The 27,228-nt window shown below is 37.4% G+C and overlaps 2 protein-coding genes across 10 annotated transcripts in view; one reads left to right on the top strand and one right to left on the bottom strand.

The window, feature by feature from the left end:
• The window catches only part of LOC107994259 (rho guanine nucleotide exchange factor 17), a 126,612-nt gene that overhangs the window by 50,433 nt on the left and 48,951 nt on the right, over window positions 1–27,228 (bottom strand). For 3 of the 8 annotated variants that reach the window (XM_017051063.3, XM_062077005.1, XM_062076996.1), the window contains exon 1: window positions 6,734–8,164. The exons of 2 other annotated variants lie outside the window; for them this stretch is intronic. The gene's annotated coding sequence lies outside the window, so the exon portion shown is untranslated. Of the gene's footprint in view, window positions 1–2,547; window positions 2,865–3,795; window positions 4,104–6,733; window positions 8,165–27,228 lie in introns of those variants that run through there. 3 more of the 8 variants (XM_017051064.3, XM_062076994.1, XM_028664994.2) reach the window with 2 other exon arrangements.
• On the top strand, window positions 12,488–14,857 carry LOC107994266 (uncharacterized). Of its 2 annotated transcripts, XM_017051086.3 has the most exons (5): window positions 12,488–13,772; window positions 13,850–13,949; window positions 14,051–14,238; window positions 14,321–14,371; window positions 14,483–14,857. In XM_017051086.3, exons 1-5 carry the CDS (start codon window positions 13,686–13,688, stop codon window positions 14,564–14,566), a joined length of 510 nt encoding a protein of 169 aa, XP_016906575.1. In that variant the 5' UTR covers window positions 12,488–13,685; the 3' UTR covers window positions 14,567–14,857. The 2 variants fall into 2 exon arrangements, with proteins under 2 accessions (XP_016906575.1, XP_061936294.1); XM_062080310.1 differs by having other exon boundaries at window positions 13,539–13,772; window positions 14,321–14,857.

Below are 27,228 nucleotides of genomic sequence, written 5' to 3'. Positions count from 1 at the left end.
AAAATACATTAAACAAAGAGAAAGAACCAATAATATCAACCGAATGCAAAGTTCTCGCAAGTAAGAATCCTACCGTTGGAAATGCAAATTTCTTTATGAACTTCTGCCGCGAGCGAGCCGATGCATTCCTCTCGAGAAAATAGTCGATTGGTCCACGGAAAGCGGCGTCTCTTTCACACAGCCCCGAGTCCAATTGGCCGGAACGAATTGAACTTGTGCCAGGGTCGCGCTGAGGTAAATAAAAAGAAGGCGAGGAAGCCAAAGATGCCTGGTGCGCGGCAGGATAGCCGAGGGCATTTTCTTTCGCTTTCTTTTCGTTCCTCGAACCAAGCACCCGCGATATTTTCGAATTCCGCGACCGCTCACCACCATTCTCCCACCTTATTCCAAGAAATTTTTATCTCGCTTCAAGTCGGCACGTGGCTTTCGATATCGCGAATTTAAATCAATTCAAAAGGCGATAGTGTATCGAAATCTTTAGGGGGAATAGATTTACACGTGTCTGTCTATGGAAAAACTTCTGTGAAGTATGTTTGATTGAATAAATTTGAATAGCGTGTTATTTATGAAATGATTTCAGATTCTTTGTACGATTAAAACGATGATGTACAAAGGAAAAAGAATAATATTTTTTCGTTTTCAAGTGATTATATGAAAATATAAAATATAAAATATTGATAAATGGTTATTATACATGTGAAAGTAAACAAAAAATATAGAAAATAAAATTCAATTTTCTCGAAAACTAATTTTTAGATGAAAAAATGAAATTTTTACACGTAGAATTTTATCTAATCAGCCAATTATTATAAGTATGTAAAAATGTTATTATTCTTTTTGCAATTTATTTTTACACGCTACACAATCACCATTCGTTTCCCACACTATAATATCTCGAGTACCTTGTCAATTCTTGTCTATTATTTTTAAAAATTATATCTACTAGTTCTAAACTACAAAGACTAAATCGATGAACCGATTTTCGCATATTTCAATTGCATTCGATCTTCAAAAGCATACTTCCGCGAGAGTATTTCAAAACGAAAAATAAACAGAGAGATCGTTCTTCCTTCGTAAAATAGATCTCATAAAATCCGTTGGACTAGCTAGCGAAAAAATTCGCGAAATAGACGCTGCACACAGAGTGAAGCATGTCGAGCGCAGGTGGCACACTCGTTTATTGGCACTTTGCCCTGCCGTGATCTTCATGCGGGGATCCAAACGCCGGATTTGGATGATTCAACGATCGAAGAGTGGTTTTCGCGCGCGACAAAGCGGCCTGGCACGCGGAAAATATACGAAGATTCCAAGAGGCAATGATATATGACGTAAATATTCGACGAGGGATGCGAAATACTTGTGTATATATATATATATATATATCCTTCTCACAAAGGGTATCCACGAAAGATGCACCGACGTCAGAATTCCCGGTATAACAAGCAAAAATCCACAAGCGACAAAACATATCGTGAAAAATGATATCGTTGATTGAGCTTTTCTACGAACATTATCGTCAATCGAGCCCTCTTCGAGTATAAGCTTCTATTTTCATTCGTCAGATTTCATAAGAAGAAGAAATAAAAAAAAGAAGAGAGAGAGAGAGAGAGAGATAGAGATGTGTCAACCGTCTCGTCGAAGAGACGGCTAATTTTAATCCGACGATCTTTTGGAGAAGACCAAAAGTTCCTTTTTTTCTCTCTCTCATTTTCTCTTGGCACATGAAGCCACGGTACGAATAAGGAAAGCGGCGAAGAAAAAGAGGCAACTGCATTCCGTTCAGGCGACGTTATTTGCACGAGAGGCGCAACGCGCGTCTCGGTGGTGCAAACAACCGATAAACATGCACGGTGCTTTGTCATCGCAATGTGGCAGAAACCGTCTCGTTCGGTTTATTTGCGAAACGATAAGCCGCCGCGCCGTTGCTGCGATCCATCCCGCCACTCTTTCGCCAAATTTTCTTTTTCATCTTCGGCCTCTTCGGGGAGAAGCGTTTGACACCGCGAAGAATCTTTTGAGCAACCGTTGAGCAATAAATGAGGCAGAAATCTTGAAACATCTATGATTTTGCGAACTCTTTTGGATTATCTCGCGTCTGAATTTTTGCAGACGTCTTTTTATTCAGATTTCGATAAAAGTAATTTTGCGTAAATGTAATTTTGTAATTGTATACATGTAGATTATTTTTACTCGTTTTTGTCGAAATGATAAAATTGTATCAATAATAATTATATAAAACGATAGCCATAAAGATACGAATAATTATTGAAAAAAAAGTAGAATTTTAATTTACAATTCTTCGCTTGTTCATATACAATTTTTAACTATATAGAATTTTTATCTAATTCTGTGTGTACATAGTTATCGTAAATCATAATGGAATCAAACTACTGCTTCTAATAATATTACTATTAATTATTATTAATTATAAAATAAAAATATAGTCATAAAAATAGAATTGCATAATTATAATTGAATAATTATTGAAAAAAAGGAAAACACGATTTACGGAAAGCAGAATTTCAATTTAGAATTCCTGGCAAATACCTTCACTCGATTAAACAAAAATTTCGTTGCTAATAATCCGTCCGCCAATTGCCAAGACGTGTTTCGAAGGAAATGATCAAACGGTGAAACTTCTGTTCGCGAAACCCCTTTTGTACTCTGTTTCGTGTCGAGGCATCTCTTTTCGGGGAAACGTTTCTAAAGATAGAGAGACACGTTCGAATCTTGCTCTTAACACGAACACGTCCAAGCACGGATCGTTCCTAAAGCTTGCCTCTATACAGAACTAATTTGTCGCGACGATTCGAGAATCGGGCAGATTCGCGTCAATCACGTTTAATTGTGGCCGAACATCTGCGCGACTGCACACGTAGCCAATTGTATCCAATGATAAACAATGAAATACACGCGAGATAAAGAGTCTCGCGTGCCTTTCCCTCATTCGATCGATCGTTATCGCTTCGGCTCCTCTGAGAAACTCGTTCAATGTCGCTTATCGATGACAAACTAAAGTAATCCCCCCGTTCCATTAAAATTCTTTCTATTCCGCGTTTTCCCTTTGTAAATTATCGCCACAGATCGTTATCGTTTGTTTGAACGAGTAAGTGTAACACTTCGAATAATCGAAATCTTTATGCTTTAAAGTTTCCTGATTAATTTACTGATTTTGAATGGAGATATTAAACGCAATATATTTTTAAATTATCTAGCTCATGCATTTAATATTTAATATTACCATTCGACTCGTTATATTTTTTCTCATTTAGTTATTACTAGATAGTTCCTATTTAAACTCCAGTTTCTTAATCAGAAAGATTGAATTTTGCATAAAAATCCGCAGATTATTTATTACCTTCCTCTCTTTTTTTTTACCATTTACTATTATGCCAAATTATTTTCACTTTCCACGAAACACTCACCGTCCTAAAAACTGCCAAATTAATACGCTAACGAAAATACGCACCTATATTCTTTCGTATTACGAGGAATCGCTGATATATAGTTTCACACTTCGACGAACATTCTACGTCCTCTATACCCCAGAATAAACACTCGCGGGCCCATGTCCACATAATCATTCGCCAGATGCGCCAAAGGGTTAAAAAGGCGCACGCCGCGAATAGCGAATAAGGCCTACCTGGATCCCGGAGCGGAAAAATCTTTCGGTTCACAATGCGAACGAGGAATCTGAATCAGAGATCACGGGCTCTATCGTCGAGCAATCGGGTCGATCACCCACGCATCGACGAAACGCCATCGAGTAGTCGAGAGAGGATTGGATTCGCTTACCGGTTAATCGAAACGGCCTCATCTCACGGCGATCCAACCGGCCAACACTGGACCTTTCGAGCTTCTTCTTGGATCTTGATGTCGCAGCGACGACAAGGGCTCAAGGTCGCGCGTTAAGAGAGAAAGAAAGAGAGAGAGAGGATGGACAGGCGTGGCGTACGCCGAAAACCTCTATTGTACACTGGCGACCGAGGAAACAGAGGCGACAAGGGACCGAGAGGAACGAGTGGAGAGGATCGAAGAAACGCGGCCGGTTCGCGGATCAGGAATATGATGCCACCTTGGTGAAAGCCTCCGCGAAGAAGAGGCTCCCTTGCCGCACCGAGTGCCGCTCCCGCTAAGCGGAAGATTATCTAAATAGACTCCGTGCTACCAGGCAGAAGAGAGAGGGAGAACGGTGGCCGGGGAGAGAGAGGAAGCCGAAACGAGGTGGTATTTATACGTCGTGTCTTTTGGAGAGCCGGTGAATCCGCGACGAGGGACATCCCTAAGAGCGAGGGAAGGGGACAATATTCGCTCGTCATTTCGTGTTTTTTTGTCGAACAGCTTCGAGACGTTTTCACAGGTTTTGTTGATTCGCTTGAAGAGAGCGAAGAATGAAAATTCGAACGAAAATACGCAAAAGTTTCAGCGATAAGGGAGATTTTGCGCGGAGGAACGTGATAACGTGGATTGGTAGGGGTAAACGGAGGAGATACCACACACGGAGTGTACGAAAATGGAAGCAAAGCATAGACAGCCAATGACCTCCCGCGGTTAAGCGACAATTTGGCCTCTATAATTATTTTAGTATTTTCTTTAAATTATTATTTATCTAGGATTTTCTAAAAATTTATAAATTATCGTCGTATATACTTTTATAAGCATTTTTGAGTAGTTAAAAACAACATATTTCTCTAATATTTATCCTCCTAATAATTATCATACAGGTTATAACCTGTAAGAGAGCTGAACCAGTAGCTAAAAAAAATTGGAATTATCGTCGGGTAAGTAAATTTGTTAGCGGGAAACTGATTAAATATTCGTAATTGATAGATTATCGAACGTTGATTCTCTTGGAAAAAACAGAGGAGAGAGAGAAAAAAGAAAGAAAGGACGATCGCATAAACGATACTGGACTTAGGTAAATTGATTCTTCACGCACCATTGAACAGGATACCGTGCTAACGATCATCGTGAAATAATTCTATATACAGTATCTGGAATCCTATTACGATTTTCATTGCTCTAATGAAATTACCGATATTCGTAGGTGTTCGAAATTCGTAGAGGGTGCATCGTTTGTATTATTATTTCCATACGACTTTCCGTGTAGAGAAAGAAATTTAGTACTCGGTAATTCGAGGTGAAAAATCTTGAACGAACATTTCCACACCTGTCTTGATACAGCTGCCAAAACCGATCGCTCGGTCTGAATTTCTCGCTCGATGACGCAACAGTGAACACAATCATCGAAAAAACACGACTTGTGGCATTTGTTGAGACAACAGCGGGATATAATGTACATATAAGAACGAAGGAATTTGATCTTATTTACGCTTGTCGTGCACGGAAGTCGAAGCAAGTGTTACATGTGAGTTTCGAAGAATTAAATCCTAGAAGGCAACAAATTACGAGAGATATGTTCTCTATACAAATTATTATTTCTAATTCGTTTTTTCTTCTAAAGAGAAGAAAAATTATCAAATAAATACAAGAATCAAAAGCTTAGATCACTGTATTCATTCCATCCAAATCAAATCCATAATACTTAAAGAAAATGTTCGCTGTTCGCAATTCAAATTCGAAATACATCGTCTAATGAAACGATAATATCTGTAATAAAAATAAAAAATAAGGTCACGTGGTAGCGAAAGAATCGATTGTCTCTGAAATTAAAAATAATTCAGAGTGAGAAAAGGGCACGTAAATCAAAACCAATCCCAACTTTCAACTATTAAACACTTTGGTGATTTATCGTGGGCATAGTGATCCTCCTATGAAACGAGGAGAAAAAAACGTGGCAGTGCCCCGTTACGGTTCGTCTTAATGGGCCACGATGTTAGAGGGACACGAGGAGAAGGCCGCACACGCATCCTCTCGATGCACAATCGACTTCTTTCCTCCCCCATAGGAGGAGACAAGGAACGGTTCAGGGCTTCCGGCATCGGCGAGATTACCGGCAAACTTCGACTTTCACCGATCGATAAAAAATCTCCATCTTTTCCGCTCGAACAACGGCGCGGGACGATCGAACATTATATTCATAAATAGCGGACCAACGTGCTTCCATTGTACTTTCTCGCGTGATTATCGTGTGGCCGAGGCTCGTTCCACGAAAGGATACGCTTCGTGATTCCGCTACGTACAGAAGGAGGATACGAGATTTTAACAGGTGGAGGTATTTAGCTTAGGAACGATTGTTCAACGAGATTGGAGATTTTATTTGGCGAATCGAGCGTTGTTGAATTATGCATCGAACGAGTCGTTGGTTGGAATCGATGTTCGATCAACTTTCGTTATCGATCGATAGAGGATTGATTAACGTTTCCTCTTTTGCTTCTTCCCTTTTCGGAGAGAATTATCTACAGGGATAATTCCAGCGAATGATCTATTTTAATCGAAAGTATTTTAATTAAATATTCTTTGTTTTCAAGACGTATGTTTCGATTCTCCTTAAATATTGAATAATTAATATAAATCAAATAGTCAAATAGTGAAATAGTTTCTCGAATTCTCGATGCACGACTCGCAAGTTCGTGAACTTGACTCGATTTTCAATTTTATTCTCAGTTTCCAAGATATCAAAAAGATATCAACTCGTAAAACACAATTTGTTAAATACATATACGATTAATATACGACAAATATCGAGATATGAAAAGAAAATATTTGTATATTTAATAAATCTTCCGATTAAAATTAGAACAATCGTGTATGTTTATATATTTATACTTACTCCTGCAAGGGTTCGAAAACTCTTTCCTGGATGCCATCCACGTAATTCCGCTCGAGAAAGTATTCCCGTTCGATCGCCGTGCAGATATCCATAACAAGCACTTCCTCGGCCGGATGATATTTTCGTTCACGCGGAATTATTATCGACACCTTTCCACCGTGTGATAACACACAAGAAATCACAACTCGCACTTCGAAACAGAAATTTTCCTCGCCGATAAACCCGTCCTCGTCGTGGCGCTTCTCGCTTTCGAACGATCGTTAAATCGACGTCGTTCGATCCTGCACATTACTCGGGATCGACGAGCAATAATAAACGTTCCACACAAAATCTAGATGTTCCACTTCTGCCTTCACTCTGTTCGTTTTTCTTTTCTTTTTAATCTCCTTCTAAACCGATTTCCGTTTCGAATCGATCGAAAAGAGACATTGGACTGGCTCCGATCAGACGACCGTCCATCGAAACGTATACATCGAAAATCTTTAGAGCCCAGATTCCAGATTTCTCTACGCACGCTAACCTTATCGTTGGCGAGATAATATTATCGTAATATCGTGTTTTTTATTTCTTAGATCGCGAACGATAAACAAATTTTCGTACGCACGAAACGTCTCTCCGTCCTCGTTTCCTCGGGCCGCTAGTTTCATAGAGGTAATCTTAAAGTCAATATGACTAGATTAGCAGATCACGAATCGGTTTTTTGCACCGATCGACACACACACACACACACGGATATACTCACGGAGGATATATATATTATATATATATATATGCACGCGCGTATATGTGTTCACACAACACGTACAACAGGTATCAACTCGAAGGCATTCTTCACGATTCTTGGAGCGCGCGCGAGATCGCTTTTCACTCCGCTCTTAATTAATCACGAATGCACTCGGGGATTAAGCGCACGGAATGCGCGACGGCTACCATCCACTTTCACTCGAGCTCGACTTATTTTTTCTTTTTTCTTTTCCCACAAGATGGATTTTCGGCGGCTCGTTAATCGACCGAATCCGAGAATCAAGAACGTCGTGGAGAACGTCGTCGACGCGCACACCACCGATTATAAATAATTTCTTTCTCCTTTTCCCTTCCACTTGGCTCCGCCACCTTTATCTTAATCGTATATACGTAGGTGCACGCGTATCGCTTTTATCAGCTCACGACAGAGAAACGACACCGTGAACGTTTTGATTTGCCTGTGGAAGAGAGCTCGGCTCGCCCCCTCGCCGCAATGGGAACATTAATCTCGTCCACTTACCGGACGAGAGGAATTGTATTCCGTAACAGTAGCATATTAAAAGATGCTAATGCGAACCACTTAAACCAGTTTCGCCGAGAAAACCGACCGTCTCTTTCGTACCGATTAATCGATTAATTGGCCGAGCACGAGAGCGGCGAACGGAATCTCTCGGCGGAGAACGAAATGTCTGCTTTCCCCTGTTTCCCAAACGTTCCAGCTTTCCTTCCCCTTCGAAGCTTTCAATTTCTAACGTGCATCATCGGTCGATCATCGTCCTCTAAACCGCTTAACCTCTCGCTCCTTCCAGCAGCTCCTTAAATTCCTCGAGTGCACATGTACTTACTTACGAATCCCTCCCCTCCCCGAACGCATCCAACGCGTAGAAGGATTCGATTCGCGAAAAAAAGAAAAAGAAGCGCGACACCGGCGGAGAAAAAAAGAGAAAAACTCGCAGGATCCTTCGAAACGCAAACGAAACGAATCGCACAACAATCGTGGCTTTTTTTTTTTATCCAAAATCTTCAAACCGATCCATCCAGAGGAAATGTATGTAAATCTTACAACACTGATCGTAGAAATCATCACCAGTATCGCGTACACATTTCTCGACCCGGTGTGCACGAATCCAGGAAAACCCACACGCACACATGCGCGCACACACGCACGCCGCACGCACGCACGCACACACACACACGCACACCAAAGATCTTGATCTATCGTGTTCCACCACGAGCGAATCGAGTTCCACGAGTGTCCACCGTGTCCACACCAGGTTTAATTAACGATCGTTGGAGGAATGGAACGGAATACCAACGGCGACGACGGCCAAGTGCGCTCCACGGATCCAGACGTTGGGACCGCTCGGCGACGCTCAACCGTTCTGGTGTAATCGAGGCGATATACACACGGCCGATGCGGTTTCACGGCAGGGAAAGAGAAGGAGTGACTGGGCGAGACAGAGAGCGAAAGAAAGAGAGAGAGAGAAATAAGGAGAAAGAGAGAGAGAAGGAGAGAGAAGGAGAGAGAAAGAGAGGAAAAGAGAGAGAGAGAGAGAGACGGTTTACATCAGATCAGCCGAGACACGCTGCACGTTTTACAGCCGAGACGACAGACCGATCGAGAACGTATCTCCGGTGGGCCGGCAGAGCACCTCGACGACGAGTTGGAGGCCGACAAATCGGTGCACGGATCCAGCTGGGCACCACGAAGCTGGCCCGATTCGACACGAGAGACCATGGCGTATGTGCACGAGCCGAGCCACGGCACGAACCGGTGCGAAGGAAACCTTCGAGTCGTCGCGAGAGAGTATGCGAGAGACCCGAACGGGGCCCAATCTCACTAGAGGGGACCTCTATAGCGCCTTTCCCCTAACTCCGACCGTGTGCGCACACCATGTTGGAATTTTCTTCTTGTTCGCGTTCTCCTCCGCCTTTTTTAATCACCTTCCTGTCCGAGCCTCGCTTCTTTGAAAATATCTCTTTGTCATCCTCGAAGCGATCGATTCGATGTCGAGGCTTCGATTCGATGACTTGAAACGAGGGCGAAGAATTCGTGTATCGTTTGATTTTGATTTATGGAGTAGAAATATTGCTCCAATGATCATTTTTCGATAATTTTTCAACGGATTACGCGTGTTCGATACGTGCTCTTGCCTCTGGAGAATTGTTTGCTATATTGCGTATTGTAAGATACGAGCTCCGTCTTTTGGCGGGAATGAATTTAAAATTCAAGCGTGTTATCGACGCGATATATGGATCGATGTGTTACACGGTGTTTTTTCACGGTGTGTTTATTATAATTCTCGGTTGTGGCGATGTTAACTGATCGACGAGGCGAGCTTGCACGGTGTCCAGAATAACAGAGGATGAAATAGCAGAGCAAAGTAACGCGAATTCGTCGACACAAAAGGAGTCGACTATATCGCGTTTCCGATAACTCTGATAGCTTCGTACATGAATTAGTTCGCCGGGCGGTATAAACATTCTATCGTTTCAAGAACAGTGATTCGAACAATCATCTCTATTTCCATTACAAAGCGAGTCGAGAATCGATCCGGAGCAACTTTAAATAAAGAAATTGCATCCACCTTCTTCTTTTATTCATCATCTTCTTTGGGAATAAATTTTCGATCCCCAAATTGTTGGGATTGCACGCGGTTAATTTTAAATCGGTTGAATGATGTTATAGCTTTTCTTCAAACGCAAACTTGTTCCAGCAACTTTTTGTTCGGCCAATTCCTTTCCTGCAATCCGTGCCGCGTTAAACGAGCCTTCAAAAGCGAAATACACGAAATTTAATTGCAGTATGGTAATTCATTTTGCACACGCGTAACATTTTACTCTTGATATATAAAAAATTCCATTTAAAATAAATTTCTAATTTTACTCGTCGCTTTATTTCTTTTCTCGATATTTTCCATAAAATTTTCCTTCTTGTTCCGTAAGTAATATTACACACGTTACGTGCGCAAAACTTTGGTCCCGAACCAAAGATAAATCACGATTGAATAATTAAGAATAACGATAAAATTTGTTTTACTTCTTTCGTTTTGTATTTCTTAATATATTTTTCCACGGAAAACTCACGCCCCTATTTCTCTTGCTCGAAGTTAATTTTCTTTTTTTCTACAAATTAAATGCGTTCGTTGTAAGTGAAAATGATGATGAATATTCAAATTGAACGCAAAATCTTAAGTCTCTTCCTTACAATTACAATATCTAGACGATGCATCGATTTATTATTCCTCGATTTTCTGTAAGCATGGATAAAGTCACGTGCTGGTTGCTCATTTAAAATCTGTTGGTGTTGCGTTCACTAACTGCGTAAAGACGATGCCACGAGACTTACCATTCACGAGGTTGGGATATGGCTTCAAGAATGAAAACGGCGGCAACGTTGTGCGCGATGCTTTCGAACAGGCATCTGAATTGAGAGCCAGTTTAAAGCTAATTTATACTTACGCTAAGGTTAAGATGAACTGTCACATTATAATTTTCGAGACAAACATTAATCTTCTTTTTGGTGTCTCGCAAACATCACAAGAACGTACGAGGAATCTGTAAATGTCTTCAAGGTCTTCTCTTTATATTACCAAATATTCGCGCGAAACCAAGAAGCGAAGGAATTTCAGAAATTTTTAATCTAATATTCTTTCACAGATCGTATCAATCTTTAACTAAAAAAGCTTCTTACAACGTACAATTTAATTAAAGAATAAAGATCACTCGTGTTGTTGTACGATCGTTTTCTTCTAAATTGTCAAGAAACCAACACGATGGCGAGTTAATCTCAGAAAATGATTAAGACGGACAGTTGAAGGAAGTAGAACAGAGAATTCTGATGATCCAACTGAGTAACCTCTTATATATTCATACTTGCTTATATTTATAGCTTTTGGTCTAGACTAAACTCCTCGACTCATCCGTCTATAACTAGATGGATACTATTATATTACTATAAAGGATTACATATATCCACTGTTTTTATTCTTTCTATACGTCAACATAGCGATCCTCTTCCCTCGAGAGACTAGCAATATTCACGATCCCCTTGACATTAGATACACCTACAATAACGAGTCGTAGCACGTACTCGCAGATCGAGTGCCAACTATGGTATAAATTCTTCTCGTTACAGTAGCTCTGATCGAAGATACTATTACTCCTATATTATCTTGAAATTAATCCACTTGTAATATATATTCAACGATTCTTTGATATATATATGTATATTTCATTATTTCGTACGATTATTTCATATATTTTAAGTTAGTCTCAATTTACAAAATTATATGTATATAAATGCGAATAAAGTACGATAATTTATGTTGAAATTATACAATTATGTTGATACACAATTGAATTACGATATTTCGTTATGCAATCGAAATACGATGATCATCTCGTTCTCCCCGAGATGAATACCTCGTCCATTACGCAGTACGCTATTGTGTTCGATGACTATAAGAATTTAAAAGGCTCGCGCGAGTTCTACAACGTTCCATTGAATCGTGGGCCTCCTGATATTCCGTTATTAGTGAACGAATCGAAGAAATTGCCGAACACGTATCGTTTAAAACAACAAACGAGCGCTTGTTTGCAATGCCTCTTACACTTAAATGGAACGAGTTATATATTTTCATAGGCATTTACATGCCTATACATGCTGAGCCATAGGCTACGAAAATTAATTGGCAAACAGATTCCAGTATTTCACGGTCTCTTGACATTATTATTGCACCTATAACTCCATTGGTTCATGGGCTTCGTTGTTCATAATATTCGGTGTATAACCGATTAAGTGAAAGCTTCCTGTCGTTGCACCAGCCTTAACATTTGGCGTAATCAAAGGCTATCGGTCTTTTTTTCTTCACGACTGTATTATCAGTCACAGATCTTATCTGGTTTCAGGCAGTTTATTTACATTTGCGGTACCAAAATGGCTGCTCGCCGCGGAAACCGCATCCAAGTAATTCGAAACCATTGAACTACATTTTCCACGGGTTAATCACCGACAATGCTCGATTCTTGGTAATATGCATATTAACTTCGATACTTTTATCCTTGCATTGTCAAGGTACAGCGCGTTAAACGATGCTATTCTTTCATCGTTAACTGCCATCAACGGTTACGAAACACATAAGATTTTATTCGCTGTTTGTTGTAAAAACAATTGTTTCGTACAATATCGTAAAAAAATTATTAGTCTTAAAATTATAAACTCTTTATTGTATATATTTTTTATAACAAATTAAGAATGAAATTCAATGAAAAGTGTATTCAATGTTTTTCAATTTTAGAATATTATTGTTAAGAACATTTTTTTCTTCATTTTTTTTCATTTTTCTTTGTATTCCTTTGTTAAGATAAATATTTCTATAGTCTTTAATTAATTTATTTATTTCTTAATTGTGTTAAACTTATTTGTAATAAAAAACTAGGAAAAAATATACATATATTTTGTCAGATTATTTTTGACTTTATTGAAAGAGCCGCCATAATAGTCCTCTTAGTGGAGGGAATGTGAACGGCACCATTAATAGTATACTGTGTGTCGCTATATATTCACTGTTAAAAATATAAAATTTGCTAAATAATTAAGATATTTGAATTATTTCAATAGAATCAATTCGATAATAAATAATAAATTTCTTTAATAAATATGAATAATCTGTAAAATTAAATAGGTCAAGCGATATCTGATAACCAATCACATATAATAAAAGAAATCGAATAAACTAAACTAAATGAATCATTAATTATTATTATGAACAATATATAATTACAAAAATAACAATCAAAATACAAATTTTAATATAATTTGCATCAATTTATTGACAATACATTAATTTAAGATGTATGTTTGAACTTGTTCTGGACAAGTTTTCTTCAATTGTTTTTAATATTTTAATATTGAATAATGTTTTTTTTTGTTGTATAATTTAAAATGTACGTATTATATATACTTAAAATGAAACTTGAATTTTGAAATGAATTTAAAAAAATTATATTTTCTTAAATTTATTCCCTAGCATTTTTTCTAGTTTTATAGGATTTATATGTTGGTACACCTTTTGCGTGTCGACGCCCAAGCGTTACACTAATAACAACAAGTAGGTGTATTTACGAGTTAGATCATCCACATTTTCTAATAGCTAATGAACGTGACGAATAGTTATTGTATGTGAATTTTTATTTTAATAAAACCATGACAATTTTGGAAACCTGTTGGTCACCATTTGTTTGGACCAATAATATCAAGACAGGATGTAAAGCTATTGCCTTTTATACAATTGTAAGTATTTTTTAATTAAATATAACTTATATTTTTCCAGTTTATTTATAATTTAATTTATATGTATTTTGTTTCAGGCTATTAGTATAATATCTATTACATTAATTTCCTATCAATTAAATGGAGGTGATTCAACTCAATTATATAATCCTCTTTTTGAGGCTGATGTTAGAGGATGTAAGTAATACAAGATTGTATAATTGATAATTATATATATTCATTATTAATAATATATATTCATATATATCCATATATTCTCTATTTTTTTTTTTTTTTAGCAATGCAAGTTGTGGGAGGATTTTTCATCTTTTATTTTAGTCTTCTGATTATATCAGGTGGTTTGATGATACATGGAATAAAAGAAGGAATAAGAGGATGGTTACTTCCTTGGCTTATATTATGGTTTATTGTATGTTTATTTCAATTAGTTTTTGGACTTTGGCTTATAGGAGGATATTATATTTATGTAAGTTTCTCATATTTTATAAATACTTATAAGTATTTTGTATTGTTATTTTATAATTCATATTTTAATATTATGTTTGCAGCTTGATGCAACGTTTGCAGCAATGTGCATTTGGTTGTGGATGTCGTATAATGTATGTATAATACAATTTATTTCTTACATTCTTTTATCTATTAATGTATTTACATTTACATTGTATGTAATTACATTAATAATAATATCATAAAATTGAATATGTTTTTAGATATACTGTTGGTTAGTAGTACTATCGATGTACAAAATTTTTGAGGAATTGCAATCTCCAAACATAGAACTTCTATGGCCTTAAATAGCTACATAATACTAATTATAAGATGTAGGATACATTGATTGACACCAAAGTAAGATACATCTATAATTTTCTACTTTGTATATTATTTTTCATAGAAAGTGTTTATTCAAAGAAATATTTAAAATAATTTAAATCAAACTAAAACCATACTATGTGTTCATTTTGATTATTTATTTTGATACATCTAGTATTATAAATATTGTGAACACATAAGTACCATACTTAGTGTCAGTAATGTACAATTAGTTCGATGCCTTGAAAGTTTATAACTTTCACATTTTAACAAAAGACTGATAATGGTCTAAGGAATCCATTCAGATTTCAAAAAATAATTTTGAAATTTATTGATAGAAATATATAATAAAATTTTATTGGTTGCTTTACACGACCAACAAAAATATATTTGTAACGAATAGAAACATTATTATAAATTTTTATATATTATACATTTATAAAAAATTGTAATATTTTGATATGAATAAAAAAAAATAGAATACCTGTATTTTTTACATTAAAGACTAATATATGTTTTAATTTCAATATATATTTTATTTAAAAAAAAATCACAAAAGAATATTGTATATTGACATTTCGTATCGTATTCGTAATGGCGGACTAAGAATTACTAAACAAGAAGAGCAAATAGTAAGAGAAGGATAGAGCTAGAGTAAAAATATTGAAATCAGCGCCATCTCTAGAGTGCTGCAAATGAAACAAAAAGAAAGGATAGAAAATAATAAAAAAGAGATAGAGATAGAGGAAAACGGACAGCCAGCGCCATCTCTTGAGTACTTTTGGTACCAAATAAAGTTAAAAACAGAACTACAAACAGAACTCGCAGCACCATCTTTTAGATATTTGTAGAAAGCTGTAAAAAGATACCTTTAGCGCTCAAGAGATGGCGCCAGGAATCAGTTCTTATCCCTATATCTATCCTTTTCCTACTATTCGCTATCCTTATTTATTTAGTTTCATTTGCGGCACTCTACAGATGGCGCTGACTTCAATATTTTTATTCTAGCTCTATCCTTTTCTCATTATTTCCTCTCTTTCTCTATACTAGTTCTACAATTAAGCGTTCACGAATCAATTTCAATATCTAATTAATTTTATTATTTTGTTCGCTTATCTTACCGATTAAAAATGTGAATAAATTTTTATATATCGTGAATATATATATTTATAAAATACAAAAATAAACAAATATAAAATATATATTTATTGTTTATTTTAATATTTTCATATATAATATATATGTTTTATATATACATTTATATTGTTGAATGTATCAATGTAATTAATATAAACATATATAATTTTTTTCTTTATTACTAGTAGTATATACATTCATATACAAATTTATTTCTTTAAATATTGAAATTATGATCACATGTATATGCAATAAGATCACATAAATGAACCTTCATGGAATTGCAACAATTCACCGATTGTTTAAGCGGCATTACCAAAGGAAACCAAATACTTTCCAAATCTTTTTTAACTTGTTTCATTTTTAATAACGATTCGAGATCCTTCTATCTTACATGTTTCAATTAGGGATTCAATTAGGGATTCAATTAGCGATACGAAGCGATTTTCGAAGGAGAGAGCGCGCTTTTGACAAATTTTCACGAAACACAGCGGCCATAGAAACGAAGATAAAGATCGACCACGATGACGTAAAACGTTTCGAGAAAGTTTTATTTATTATCGGTCATTAATATCGTTACAGAGAGACCGAATAATCTCGGAGGGAAATTAAATTAAACTCATTACTCGTCGAGTTTATCATTCTTAATTCGTATACGTTTCCCGTACGATAGAAGCAATATACTTCCATTATAACACGTGACTCGTGTCACAATCCCAAGTAACGAAATTTCACGGTGTTGCATTTCATCAAATTCGCCAATAATATCATTGATCGGAATTTCATCTTCGCTTTTGAACGTCGATCGATTAAGGAGGATTATTTATATACACATTTCGGCGCGGAACGGAGAATGGCAGGAGAAATATCGAACGAAATTTACAGCCGGGGATATTTTTTTCAGACGCGACTTTCGACTGTCGACAATGGTTTCGCGAAAGATGGTAGGCATAATAATGTACAATCTTTATTGTCACGACGCCACTTTCACTTCTGAACCGACCACACCCGAGGTAATCGATCGCGATGATCATAAGCGCTATTCGAACAACATTTACCTATATATTCACACCGGTTTGGGCCTGTAATAATGAAATTAATTGCGAGGTTGATCGTTTCGCAATACCTGTAACCTTATCCATTATTGTGGAGAGAAAGTAAGTTGGCTGGGTTCAAGAATCTATACGTGGGAATTTATTTTAATTTCAAGTTTATTAAATTATTTTCCACTGTAATTTATCTTCATAAACGTATCAACCCCATTATTTTAATAATCGTTTTACAAAACGATTAAAACATTGAATTTGCAATGGCAAACCTAGAACTAACTTAATCCTCCAATTTAACCCTCCACGTGGCTGTAATACCGATTGATCATTCGATCGATGAAAGTTCAAAGCAAGCATTCTTCCAAGTGAAATTTTCGATATTATTATAAAATATGGTAAATTATTCAACGACGATTGTTTTATTTATTACACTCGTCGATGCACAGTGCCCGTTTACAACGTTCAACTTGATTTCGAAGGAAGGTATAAAGAAACGCTGGGTATTTTCTCGACGCTTTTATCGGAAGAAGAATGTTCCATTCATACTTTTACACGCCATTTATGGACGCCTCATGCGCGATATCAGTCTTATCAGCACTTCTACGCCGCCTACAATTTAATGCGGTTGTATGCGCATGTAGAGCTATCTGGAAAGGAGAGACAGCGTTGCAAGAAATGCTACCTGCACGGCAAACAATCGCGAAATCTCCTTGTCGAGGAGTATTCAATGCCAATCCTGGCTTCGAATATCGTTCTAATTTTTTCCCCCTTTTCTTATTCTTTTTTCTTTTTCTTTTATTACGCGACAGTTCCGCTATTTACGGTATTGAGAAACAATTGAACATTATCTTTGCGCTCGTATGAATTACATGGGAACACCTTGAGAAAATTTAAATTTACTGTACTTTTCGATAAAAACGCATTCTTTCACCTTGATCTATTTTTTAATAATACACCTTTTTTTCTATAATGATTTAATAAAATGATCAATATACAACGTTTATTTTCATATTTATGAAATGTATGCACAATGAATAATTAATCATTTGTAAAACAAGATTGAAAAATAAAAACGAAGGAATATCGATATCGTGAGTCACAATTCTCCTGATCCGATCTACCAAAGAAGTAGTTCTTTATATCGAAATATCGATGTAATAAAATAGGAATAATAGACTCCATCGATTTAATTAATTTTGCTCGTGTGAATAAAGACGTAGGGACAGGAAACAATTACACATACCGATTATATGATCGATGTGAAACGGAGAATCATCGCGGATTGAAGACAATTGGATCGTTTTAAAAGTGGTTACCAGATTATTCGAGCGCTAGAAACTCTTAAATCCGTGCGGTAAAGGGAATTCGACACGAATTCTAACGATGACACTCGCTCGTTTCGCAAGTCCACTCGCTGTCCGCAGATTCAAGGTGTCAGATAAAGTTTCGAGGCACGAAAAGACGGAGTTAATTATTGTTTCGAGCTATTGCTGAGAGAAACGGCTCTAAAAAGGGGAGGGGAGCGCTTATGGAATAAAGTGCATACGTAAACGCATTCTCTCGATGAGACGCAAGGACGAAGAGAATGTGCCGTAATATTAAGATCTCGCGAAATGGGAAAAATTCGTACGATTATTCTCTTGTGTTGAACGAAACAAGGGCAATCGGTAGAAACGGCTGTCGTATATCAATTTGCATAGGATTGCATAGGATTCGCGCACAAGTGTTGCTCACATTTCTCAGCCTGCTGCTATATTATAATTTTACCGCGGCGTTGATGTAATGCAAATCGCTCGTACCACAATAAATCCACGATGAAACATTTAATCAACAGCCTAATGTTGCTTGAAAAATTTTCAATCAATCAAACTGTTTTGAAAGCTTCTATACATATATATATAATATAAAGTGAATCGCAGGTGGTTAAAGGAGAACTCGATTAACGTATGGAATGGTATCCGTGAAAAAATGATTACCATTCTGCGCGCGACAAGGTCAAATTCCGCGCTGATTGCGCGACGCGAATTGACACACGCGCCGGTTGGAGGATCGTCGTTTACGACAGATCTCGCGGAGACGCTTCGTTACAGCCGATCCCCCTCCTTTTATCATTCGTGTCTCATCGTGAAATCTTACCGTGCTGCCTACCACCCTTTTTCTCTCGATTATTCGCGCGGAATCGTAAATCGTGAGACCAGTCTAACGAGCGGTGGACAACGAATGTTGAAACGATCGACTCTGTGGTGAAACGTGGCGATCACCGATCGGTCGCGCCGATTATAATCGGCCTGAGACGAGGGTGAAATCCTCCATTTATGCTCGACAGAAGAAGAAGATTGGAAGAAGCGAGAAAGAACGGACGATTTTATGACAGGCGAACGAAGCTTGATTTTTATTTATTTATTTATTTTTTTTTGATTCTCTTGATGCGGTGAATTTAATTGTAATTGTCCGTAATACTCTTCGAATAAAGGGCACGGAATATCAAAGGGATTTGACAATGATCAGAAATAAATATCCTTGAATGGTAATTGTTGGGAATTTTGTTCAATGGACGTTTTATGTTTCGTAATAGTGAAATTTACTTGATAAAAGATTAATTATCGGGCCATGATTGTACAGTTCCAAAAAGCAATTACTTGTGTTCAAAAGAAGATAAAAAAAAATTAAAAGTAAGATCCTATTATACATCATATTTCATATGAAATTCCTCAAAATCAATCTTCACCGTTTCTTTTTATTTATTACAATTCCGAAGCATCCTACATCGAAAAATGAAATAGGCATTCTATATTCGTATCATTTTCTCTAAATAAAAAACTATTTCTATTTCATAGAACGAATATTTTCAATAAGTATCAACGAAGAAATTTTTACTCGTTTAAGCAGAAATTTTCAAAACAAATACTGTTGATTGCTCGACGAATATTTTCTCGAAAATATCATCTCAATATCCAACTTATCCTCTCCTCTCCCCAAAACACACTCGTACAAGTCCTCACCTGGAATAAAATAAATCCACGCCGATATGTGTATCGCGTTCTCGTACATAGAAACTGTCGTCGTCGATGATCGTCGAAGCGCGTCGTTTCGCGAACAATTGCGTAGAAAAGAAAATAAAAAAAAAAGAAAATAAGAAAAATAATTAAAAAAGAAACACAACGTGGCGGGGAACGTTTCTGCTATTCTCTACTTTCAATGTAGCACAACATCCCCGCTCGATGCGGCGTCTCCTTCGACACGGCTATGATTTACGACGTGTCACAGAAGAGGTCGTCAGTCAAATTGTTTCACATTGATTTTGAGGTCAAGAGGCTCGTACCGTGGCCGCGTCTCTGCCCACACGCGACGTCCCCGCAAAAGCATTATGGTTTCCAGCGCGCTTATTTATGCGCGGCCCGGCCGTTTCCGCCCCTTCCGCTTCGCGCTCTGGCCGTTGACTCGGTTCACTTGGACCTCGCACGACACTTCTGTCGTCGGCCCCATCTCCCGGCCATTGTCAGCCTCCTTCTGCTCGCCTCTTCCTCTTTTCGAGAGACGTGGCGATTTCCATACGCGCGAGTTTTATGCGCTTCGCCTATTTTTAGGACCCACGTCTCTTTCAACCTGGCCTGGAGAACCACTGGATTTTCCCTCCGTCGAGCCGAGCGACACTCGGTTAAATTTGCCTTCCCGATTTTTTTTTCTTTTTTTCTTTTCTTTTTGCCCTCGTGGACAATGATGATATTTCTTAAAGCGACCGTGTGCTTTAAAGTGTAAGTTTCAAAAGGGGAGCGAAAAGATGGCTCAGAGTACGGACAGCTTTGATGTGACAAGTTCCGGGGGAGGCGTAATGCGTCGGCTCCTTCACGCGAATTAGAGAAAAGTGGGGCACGAGTTGGCTTTTTATAGTGATCTGGATCCTCGGAACGAGTGTTAATGTTGTACGCTAGTTTTTATATAATTTTATAACATAATCTCGTGGCATGGAGGATGTGTGAAAAATATTTAGCTCGATTGAAGATTCTTGAAGTAATTTCGAGCAATAAATATAAGTATCTTTCTTTTGCAAAGATTTCTTGTTTGTTAATTAATGATAAAACGTTTTTGGAACATCTTATATAACCGTTTCAAACGTGCAAAGCAGATATAATAAATCACTTGTTGCGCGATACCTGTGTATTTAATTATCTCCTCTTAATGCAGTAAGATCGTTTATAATCGAAGTGATATACGAGCACAATAATGCAAAGATACACAACGATAAACAATATCTCAACAAAGCGATCTAACGATTTAACCAAAGTCTGTTAATTCTACTTGCTCTTGAAAGGTAAAAATATGTATACGAAATAAAAATATACATGGTATACATTTTAGCATATCTTTTAGCACGAATGGGAGGAATCGACGAAACAATGAAAGCTATCGCCGTTTATCTACTCGATCTCGCGAATGTTGGCGCGAGCGCGGCGTTTCAGATATTTTTTGTAGATTGAATTTTAAATCGTGACTCGCCTCGTGGCCGAAGTCCACGCTTGAAGTTCAATATTTATCTCCTTCGATCTCCTTTGGAAAAAAATAACACTTCACGAAATGTCGGGCCGATTTCATCTTTACAACGGGCAATAGCTTCGGGAAAAGGTCAGGTAGTTTCTTTCTTTTTTTTTTTCTTTTTTTTTTTAAAGAAAGCACTCGAGCACCGTAATGCACCGCGCATCCATTTTTCCATCCATCAAGCGGATCGACAATGCCCGCTCGAAAGGGTAACGTTAAGTAAATACGCCTCGAAGACAAGTCTTTTGACGAGACGAGACGAGACGAGACGAGATGAGGCGCGTTTCACGACCCTTTCGTTTTACTAAAATGCACATTATCGATGTAACAATCGGTACAAAATCTTTTCTCTTGAATTTTGTATTTCTTTTAAAATAAACAGTATTTATATTATTTATCACACTTTCGAGATCACAGTGATTTTCAAGTTTTGCATAATAACAGAAAAAAATAATCCTTGTAATTTCCATCATTTTATCATTATTATTTTCAGCTTTATCGCTGATAACGTGGTAATATTGTGAAGCCACGATATGCTCGTTACATAATAAACGAATTCGATTTACGACGCTCGAAAAAATGAGATTTACTCTTCAAAAAGAAAAAGTAAAAAACGAGAAGAAAGTGTACCTTTCCTTTCCTTTTCGTCAAATTTGCCCACGTGTCATTTATAATCGGCCGTCATTCAAAAAAACTCGTTCAGGAAATGGGAGAAAAAAGAACGAGCAGTAAATGGAAAACAATTTTGTTTCGACGGAGAACAGGTAGGCAAGCCTTTTCATCGGTGCGCCAAATGAATTTCGTTGATTAATGTTTCTCCGGGGCCAAAATGGTGGTCGATTAAACGGCGGTCGATTATGCAAATTTTTATTTGGCGCACGCTTCGCGAGAAAGTTACAGTAAAATCGGGAGAGAAAGAAGAACGAGAAACGAGGCCTGGCGCGAGGCGGTCTCGAGATGAAACTGAACACGGAAAAGAGGTTTCTTCGGAGGAATCGGCGGAGATTTTTGCCTCGGTGAGCCGCACACGAGGCGCGTATGCAAAGAGAGGCCGAGACGGCCTCATAACGTATGTATCTCGCTTTCTATCGGAGCCCCTGGAACCATATTAGTGCATCCTGTGTTGCGCAAACTGCAGCGGCCGACTGCAATCCGGCTCCATATTAGCTCGTGCGTTGTATTTACGCGTCTACTCATTAATTGGAACGTTTCCTGCGTAATATTCTATTATTATTATTATTATTATAGCAAAACATCCGTCGTAATATGCTCTACAGGGGGAGGGGGATTTGAAATTTTTCTTTTGTGAAAACGTAAGGTTGCACAGTTATTATTATCCATCTTTCGTACTTGTGCCATTCTCGATTACAAAAAGTAATCCTTTCGTAAAATAAGACTGACTTGAAAATTCTGTGCAATTTTGGACAATAACACAGATTTCATAATTTTAAGTTTTTGGCATAATGATATATTATAAACGTACAACGGTTTCCTTTAAAGTTCGCAATTATTAAAAGCTTAGTCGTAATATTGTTACAAATGATAATACGACCGTGAAACGTGGTTACAGTTACTCGCTTTTTGTCCCTGGAAATTATTTCGTGAAAACAACAGGATGCTCGCGGAATTGGATTAAAACTGAAAAATTTGATTCGCGTAAATTGGAGGACAACAACATGTTTTCGTGCTCGCTATTAAATAGGATATAGTGGGAAAGAAGCGGGAATTTCAAGTGCAAACTTTGATGTATGCGTGCAAATAAATAAAGTGCAGTTGTCAAGAAACGGAGGTTTTACACAGTGACGAGAAAGTTATGTACATGATACGTGTACTGAATTATTCGCCAACTAAAGAAAATTACATGCGGAGCAATCTTGAATTAAAAGTACCGTATGTATTCAATAGCGCGGAACAAAGTCACGAATGGGACTCTCATTGGCCTGATCTCGAAGTATACCGTTCGCTTTATGACAAATTAATATTGAAATTGACTAATTGCCAACGATTTGTACGCGTAATTTATGGCTACAAAACGTAATGGATCGATGGATTACGTTTTTCTAGAAACTAACGAGAGCTAAAAATATTCTTAATATCAACGCCAATTTTATTTATGTTATATCACACGCGTTACATCATTCACGAGATAACCTTTCGTTTGATCTTGCTAAATTGTCCCAGAATTCTCAGAAATTAGTATCTCGAGCGCTAGTTAACGGTCAAAGGCATCAGTGACTGATTTGAGAACAAACGTGGCGCACGTTTGTCCCAGAATTCTAATTTATGACATTGTCTTTGCGTCACGATTCTCACGTACACGCAATGTTCGTCCGAATTTGACAATCTTAATTACTCGAGAATTAATCAATCAGCCGATCAAATCAGTGAATTGTGTAAACCAATCTAAATTGTAACCTATATCTGTATGTAGTTATATTATAATAACAGATTATTATATTCGCACAAAATCACAAATTTCGATTTTTCGTGCTAAAAATATTGTCATTAAAATCCATTCGAAACATAGAGAAAATCATGCCATTGAAAACACTTTTTGATTCATCTCGATATCTCAATCGGTTGCCGAGATATAAAGACTCAAAGTTTCCATAAGAACAATACAGAGATTATGAATAGACTCGCAACCCAGTGACCTACATTTTTTCTTGGAAATGCGTACTACGTTTTTTCAGGAATCGTGTCTGTTGCTTGTCTGAGGTTTGGATAGGTCAGTGAGACGAGGTGCGAACGAAAGATCCTAGTAAAAGACAAGAATAGTAATAGTAAATAAATAAAAATTGCTCTTTCCTTTGTACGACGATATGTTGGGAACGAGAAATCGTATCAGGATGAATCAAAAAATGTTTCAAAGGGCAAGGTTTCGCGCTTCTGATGATCGCTCATTCGTTGGTAGAAAGTTATTATCTTCGAAGTTATAACAATTCAAAATTTTTCTAATTTTAATACGTTTAACAGGATATCCCGTTAAAAAATTATCTTTTCTTTACACGATGATATTTCGGAAATCGAAAGTCGTATCGAGATAAACGGAAAAGCGTTTCAAAGAGCAAGATTCCGCGTTTCTAACTGTCTTTCATCCGTTCATCAAGGATTATTATCTTCAGAATCATATCGATTTAAATTTTTCCTAATTTTAATAACATTATAATCGAGTTTCCCTAATGATATATCGACTCTAATTTGATTAAAACATCTTTCATTTTGATGAAAACAAATTATACATTTCCACTTTTGTATTTTTATTTATTTGAATTGGATATATCGATTAATACATCCAGTATTTATGCCATTTATATAAACCGCATATGTAGCATGAAAATTCTTTGACAGGAAACGAAAAAAAAAGGCAAAGCAATGGGAAAAAGATGGCGGCCAGCGAAAAACAAGAAAGGGAACGAGGATAGAACGGCGAGGGAACAATTGATGACAATTGAAGCGACGAGTTGGACGCAATTATCGCGACTCCCTCGCGTTACTTGATAGCGTAATTAGCGTCGTCTAGTTGGCTTGGCGTGTGAAACACGGGCCGGTAAACATGGGCGATCGTATTAATCGTTAACTATCTTGTACTCGTGAGAGGAGGTTGCAGGCTCGCGGTAAAGGTCGGATAATAGTGACAGTCGTAAAGTTAAAACCGCGTCCAATTAATTCCCCAGTCGTGGGTCCAGCCACCACTCGTCGGAGGAACGATCGTGTTTCCTCTCTCTGGTACGCACCGCCTCGTGCCCATGGAAATCCATGGAAATTAATTTGAAGGTGTGTCTCCTATCGCCAGACTGCTCCGCTTGCAAGATTCGAGGCACGGCGTGAAAATGGACGATTACTTGCGATCGGGCGAGAAAGAAAGTCGAGGAATTACGGCGATGCGAATTTTCACGCTCGTTTGCCGACTCACCGAGATAAAACTCGCGTCGAAACGCCTTTTATCGCCTCTAATTTGTATTAATCCGATGGTTCGATTCCTTGGTTCTTGTTGATGATTGGAATTGATTTGATTCGATTGGTTTCAAAGCGAAAAATTCGAGGCTATTTCTCCTCCTAATTTACTCTCTTAACATATCGAAGAAACGATCATTTTCTTTCTCGATCCTTTTTCAAAATTTATTCCGCGCGAAGGAAAGATCGAATTTTCTTCAACATTGCGTAAAAAATATTATAAATAAACTAGAGCCAGATGTTCTTCGCGTCGATATGAATGAATTAGATGTCTGGGGAATGCTCAAAGATTCGAAAGAGCGGGTGATCATTGCTCGCTATTAATCTCCTTAGCCGAAAATCTCTATTATTATTAAAATTATACCGCTCCGGAGGTTGCCACGCTGCATTAGGGCTACTACTGTTTGCGGATAGCGTGTCATTATACGAAGGGTGCACAAGCGTCGAGAATTGTTTCGTGTGTGGTCCGTGCATCACATGGACATTAATATCACGTCTGTTTGAAACGTATGTGTTTCTTTGAAACGATTCCCACTTGGTTCAGGTAGATGTTTTCTTGTCTACTTGGTTGCATTCATTTCATCAAGTCTCGAGTCGAAGGTAAAAGATTACACTTGATATTCATACGATTGAAGGTAAATTTTTCGATTCTCATGAAAATAATACTTGTTCCACGGAACGAATGGCTACTTTTCAGAAAAGAACATTTAAACAAAGAAAGATTAATCAATCCAATGTCAATTAACTAGAACAATTTTTCTTCCAATTTTTATACTTTTAATCGTAAAAAATCATTTGTAATTTTAAAATTATCGAATTAAAAAAACCTTTGCTCGAGGCAAATACACAAGAATAACAAGTGATTTAATAATAAGTAAAAACAGAAGAATCGCGAAGAAAATTCTGCTTCGAAGCGTAAAGCAATTCTATATTTCAAGGGGAGCGATATTCCAGTTTGTTCGAATACTTCCTCCAGGCTATTACACTCGTTCGAACAATTCAATCCGAGCATCTCGAGTATCAAGTGCGGCGCAACAACGATCTCGTAAAACTCGTGGATCCATGACACGGTTAGATCTGTCGGGCCAAGCCTGGCCTGCACGTATGCACGCGGATAGGCCGCATTCGTATACCAGATTATGGAGTTCACGTGTCGTATTATCATAGACAGTGCAATGTCACGAGCTCCTCGTCTCGTGTTTGCACGTTAAAGGCGGCTGTAACGGCTTGCTATATTACGGTGATCCATATATCGGCGAGCACCTCGGTCGCCGCGCGTATATCCCTCGTGCACGTCGAGCAAACGAAACCTGGATGCAAGAGCATGAACGTCCGTGGCCGCTGCTAATCCCGATCGTGCACCTCAGATCCCCATTGATCCTCCCCGTCCCTAATAATCCGGTTTCAACCGTAACCATTAAACGCAGCTTTCCGTTACTCCCATGCGAGATTTGTCGCTTAGCAGAGGTTGAATAAGGTATTGGGTAATAATAGTGAACGATAAAAGATGTGATTTATCGTAATTTATGCGTTTAGTGTTTTGACATTTTACTTCAAGTTGAAAGTTTCCACTTTTTATTTTCGTTTCGAACGAACCATGAGAAGTTAATTAATGATTTTATCGTAATTTGCAAGTAAGATTTTGACACTTTGGTTGAAATTTAAAATTTGTTATCGTCTTTATCTTAAGTAATATTTTCTGTATAATGGTGAATGAAGCCGAGAAATGAAAATTATATAAATATCTTGATCCTTTCGAATCTGATTATCTAGGAATTGTATATATATATATTAAAACTTAATTTGAATTTATAGTTGAATTTATACAACAATCGTATATATTGTATATTCTTTTTATGGCAACCAATTAGTGTTCATGAAATATTGCATCTATTTCCAGTTTCAAAAAAAAAAAAAAAAAGAATATAAATCGTATAAGCTACGTTTCATAAATAATCCACCGTGCT

Source organism: Apis cerana, linkage group LG1, assembly GCF_029169275.1.
Source record: "Apis cerana isolate GH-2021 linkage group LG1, AcerK_1.0, whole genome shotgun sequence".
In the NCBI taxonomy this organism is placed as follows: domain Eukaryota; kingdom Metazoa; phylum Arthropoda; class Insecta; order Hymenoptera; family Apidae; genus Apis; species Apis cerana.
This window is presented reverse-complemented; position numbering and strand designations above follow the sequence as displayed.

Bases quoted from the DNA above. Each gene is read 5' to 3' on its own strand.
- LOC107994266 (XM_062080310.1), top strand. From the start codon at position 13,686: ATGACAATTTTGGAAACCTGTTGGTCACCATTTGTTTGGACCAATAAT. The intron at 13,950-14,050 runs GTAAGTAATACA...TTTTTTTTTTAG, and splicing joins TGAGGCTGATGTTAGAGGAT to CAATGCAAGTTGTGGGAGGA. The intron at 14,239-14,320 runs GTAAGTTTCTCA...TTATGTTTGCAG, and splicing joins TAGGAGGATATTATATTTAT to CTTGATGCAACGTTTGCAGC.